Source organism: Cucurbita moschata, unplaced genomic scaffold (genome assembly GCF_002738365.1).
Source record: "Cucurbita moschata cultivar Rifu unplaced genomic scaffold, Cmos_1.0 Cmo_Scf00013, whole genome shotgun sequence".
Classification (NCBI taxonomy): domain Eukaryota; kingdom Viridiplantae; phylum Streptophyta; class Magnoliopsida; order Cucurbitales; family Cucurbitaceae; genus Cucurbita; species Cucurbita moschata.
In genome coordinates this window covers 4,934,983-4,939,608 of record NW_019268529.1, presented here as the reverse complement: position 1 = coordinate 4,939,608, position 4,626 = coordinate 4,934,983, and the positions used below count along the sequence as shown (strand labels likewise).

Sequence of the window (4,626 nt, the reverse complement as noted above, 5' to 3'; positions counted from 1 at the left end):
ATTCTAAGGGTATCTGATTCAATTGATATAAATAAATTTTTTAGGACAAAAGAGCTCAGAGGAAGACAATGGTCGGATGCCCAACTTGATTGATTATAAACTTTTATTTTTACAATTTAAGTTGTTGTTGTCAAAATTTGGCGTAATGATATGAACTTCTATAAATTATTATTTTTTTTGGAAAAAAAAATTAAAAAAAATTGGAGTGTCAAAAATCATGTGATCTCTAAAGCCTTTGTTTGTTTTGTTACTTCGATTGTTCGTTCTCCTTTGACAGCTTGTCTTTCTCTTTGTCTTTGTCTCGTGATGATGTTTAATAGTTGACCTCTGCAACTACAACACTCTCCCATCTGTTTTTGCCTTTAAACATCTAATATTACTCTCTTTCTTCTAGCTCATTCGTTCGTGTAAAATTCTCGTAGATAGTCCTTACGGTAAGGACGTTTTATTGGAATTTTAGAAACTAATTCTTACGTTTAAAATCATAAAGATTAAATTATAACTTTGTTAAAGTTGTCGGGACTAAATTTGTAGTATGAACGACTTTCGAGGTTAGTCTTATCAATATTGTAACATGCTTTTAGAATTTTTTTTATAAAGATTTTAATATGTAGTTGTGATGAATTTAAATGGTGTGTTTTCGTTAATTAAAAGGGTATTGACGTTGATGTAGAAATCTAGGTGAAGGGTGTGCACGTGCTTTAGCGGTAAATTTATTTAGTTGATATAGAGATATCCTGAATATGAAAAAATAAATATTGACGTGGCATTTGTCACATACATTCCTGTACTTCATTAGTCTTAAGTGATGCATTCATATGAAAATTAGTTTAGTGTTGTCGGTGTTTCTCTTTGGATGAGATCATTCTCGAACCATTCTAGTATGTGAAGGTCAAGTCCCATCGATCAACCTGACTCTTGAAAGCATGGGTTCCTAGGCTCATTTGGGCACCAGGGTTTGATCCATTGGACTCGAGCCCTAGTCAGACCTCGTCAAGGGAATTCAGACACTTCACTTTGCTCAGTCTTCAATGGAGACAAAAGTTTCGGTGTAGTATGAAAAAAAAACCCGCATCGAGTTAAAATTCAAACCCAATAATATTAAAAATATAAAATTTATCCTAAGTTATCCATGAAGATGAAGATGAAAGGGAAGAAAAACAATGTAATAAAATATGTATGTTTTATTTCTTTTCCTGTCCAAGAATTTACTTTCCAACGCATCTTCTAAAGAATTTCAACATTTTGTCTTCACACAACATTGCATAAAGACCACTCCCTATTTGTTTATTATTATTTATTAGAAAAAAAAATGCTGTCTGAAGATAAATAAATAAATAATATTTCCTATTAAAGGATTAGGTTTAGCTACAAGAGACCTAATTTTGACTTGGATTTTTGTGAGCTTAATTATAAATTTAAATATTTTATTTTTATTTTATTTTTCCAATAATATTAAAAATATAGATATTAATTGGTATAAATTGTTAGGGGGAGAGGTGGGCGTTTTGTATTTAGTTCATTAATGAAAGACAAATATTCATAGAATTAAATTATGAGAAAAGGAATTGGGAGTCGTGTGGGTGAATAAAACAAGGAATAATTTCATAATTTCATGATCTCTAATAAATATTTAAAACAGATTAACAATGTTAATTAAGATTAATTACTAATTGGGTGATTAATTAAGGCATCAGAGTTGACATTTTTCTTCATTTTTGGTAGTAATTCAGTACAGTTTCCAAGCGACAAAGGAATCTTTTTAGAGAATCAAACCCTAAGCTTATCAGTTTTGGCAATATCTATATATACATAATATATATATATATATATATACATAATATATATATATATATACATAATATATATATATATATATATACATAATATATATATATATATATATACACACACACACTTCCAACTTGGAATTAAGATTATACAGAGTGAAGATTTGAATGATTTTGTTCTAAATACTTAGCTGGATCTATATAACCCTTAATTATATAATTAACTAATTATTAATCTAATCAAGGCTCGATCATAATATCCCATATTGCCCATGCATATACATATAATTAATGTTTAAAACTACTAGTCTGTTTATGTGTAAACCTGCTGAGACTCGGTTAATTAAAAGTTTTTTTTTTACTGGTGGTCAGTGATTTGTCATTCATCATTTTCCTTCTAAATCAAGAACAAAGATGGGACGTACCTTCGCTCGAGAGTCGAAATTTGAATCCCCACCTCAAATATTGTTGAACTAAACAAAAGAATGAGAGAACTTAAAATCATAGAATAAAATAATAATGATAATAAAAAACGAGAGTGAGACGCAGTTATACAAATAATTTGTAATTTAAACTAATAATTGGGATATTAAATGGAAATGAATTATTATTGAAGACACTAATTTAATGGGGTAATAATTTTGTGTGGAATAATATCTGATTTAAGGATGATTATTGATAGGGCATAATTTTGAAGAGAGAGTGTGTGTAAGATGTATAAAAAAGGAATCTAATTTGTGAGCATTGGCAAAAGAGCCGCCGCAAACAATGCCATTTTGTGAGATCTCAACACACAGTGTGCGTGTCAGTGGCTTTGTATTTTAGAATGTCAGTGTTGGAGATCACATGTCCATGTTTTAAGGAAGAGAAGGATCAATTAGCTTCCTCCTCACCCCTTTTTTTACCAATTATATCTCACCAAAACTAAACCCACCTCTCCAATTTCACGCTCTTTTTTCTTCTTTCTAATTCTCGATTCAAGATCTAATTCTCGGTCCTATTTCTAGATTGTTGAGAGAGAAATCCCACGTCGACTAATTAAGAAGTTAATCATAGATTTATAAGTAAGGAATACATCTATGTTAGTACGAGGTCTGAGGAACCAATAGCAAAGTATTGTAGAGGTTTATGATTCTTAACATCTCTTCTATGAGATAGCTGGAGGAACTACTGCAACTATGCTAACAAGAAAACCTCCCGAGATCTAGCTTTTACAAACTAGTATTGGGTGTGCTTCGTTGAGTTGTGCCAAGTGATATCGACTCTATTTTTTTCCCAACAGTTTCGTAGAAAGTAATTACTAGAAAAAACTGTTCTCTTTTTGTGGCCAACTTAAAAGTTCACATGAACTTGTCTCGTTATAGACTATAGAAGACACCAAACACATGAAGGAAGCAATCTTTCCAGGCCAAACTGATCATCCAGAAATGATTTCTAGCTTTACTAGCAATGTAATGAGTTCCATGTGCATTCTAAGAAGAAAGGGACTACAAATGAGAAGGCCAATAAATCTCAACAATAGGATTAGCAATCTAGTTGAAAGGCTATAGCCTAGTTGCATCTTAGTTTTTTACCTGCTGAAAGCAACGGTGTGAATAAACCCACATGACACCCCTGACGCCAACTTTTCCACCAGAAAATTTCTAATACCTACGAGAGTGCCATATTCTATTGGTCTACACAATGATTTCGCCAGTGTAAATATATATATATTTTTTTCATACACAAGGATCTCACATCGTTCTTAAAAATATGATAGCGTGACAGATAATAAATGAGTTACCTAGAAATTCTCCTCCTCCACCCAAAACATAATCCATTCCTGCATAAATATATCATCAAACAAAGTGAGGTAGATAAATGAAAAAGGTCAATTAGGTGCAATGCAACATATGTGCAAGCCAAATATATCCAGCTAAGTCGAGTCAGTATCGCTATTTTTAATGACTATGAACAGCCCATATACCGGAATTTCGCTCAATCATTCATAATTAGAAGATGCAGTTTTTCAAATGATGCATGCTACACAACTAAAACAGAATACTGATCAAGTTCTAATCACAGGTCCCTTGTACAGCCCTCTCCGGATCACTAAGTTGTCGGGAGGTTGATATTCCTCTAACCATGTCAGTTCAGAAACTGAAACTCCATCTCCATCCAATTCAAGATCACCTAAATCCAGTGAGAAGTGTGTAAGCAACACCAAAAATTAAGGGAGATGGTATTACAAGTTCTGGATTATAAATCACAAATGGAATTACCAGGAAGATCCTTCCTATGAGACTTCCGGAAATAAGTACAGTGTCGTCCATGTTCTGATGAATAAGGGGGAGAAAGGATGTCAAAAATAGCACAAGGTGTGATGGCTTTGAAGCTATGGATATTGCCTCCACTTGTGGGATATAGAATAGTGGTTGGAGTAGGTGCCGTCATTTCTGTATCTTTTACAAGCGTTGCAGGTCGAGCTGTGAGGACACCAATTAAAGTTAGCATATAAATCTAAAAATGGACATCAAATAATTAAGAGCATCTACCCTCGAGAGTAATGGAACAGGGAGTTGCAAAAATTGACCCTAAACAATAAAGTTAATAGAAGCAAAGTTTTTAGTCTTATCATCTTGCTCCAGCAAACAGTCTTATACCTTTACATAATCATCTAGTATCAAGCGTGAAAGTTCATCCACTAAATTTAGTTTTCAGAAATCTGGGCCCCTAGTTTGGATTAAAGTAAAACCATGTGAGTATATATCAATACCAATAAGTTTTACATGACTTTTAAGGCATTCCAGTAAGTCTTGGTCACCACAAAAAAAAAAAAAAAAAAAAAAAAAAAAAA

The 4,626-nt window shown here is 32.4% G+C and overlaps 1 protein-coding gene across 3 annotated transcripts in view; it reads right to left on the bottom strand.

Moving 5' to 3' along the window:
- Positions 1 to 3,580: 3,580 nt before the first annotated feature.
- LOC111451676 (plant cysteine oxidase 5-like) overlaps positions 3,581 to 4,626 on the bottom strand; it is a 7,562-nt gene continuing 6,516 nt past the window's right edge. For all 3 annotated transcript variants that reach the window (XM_023092176.1, XM_023092177.1, XM_023092178.1), the window contains 2 exons: positions 4,052 to 4,255; positions 3,581 to 3,962 (listed from right to left, as the gene is read on the bottom strand). In XM_023092176.1, coding sequence (XP_022947944.1) covers positions 3,838 to 3,962; positions 4,052 to 4,255 — 329 coding nt within the window. In that variant the 3' untranslated portion in view covers positions 3,581 to 3,837. The remainder of the gene's footprint in view (positions 3,963 to 4,051; positions 4,256 to 4,626) is intronic.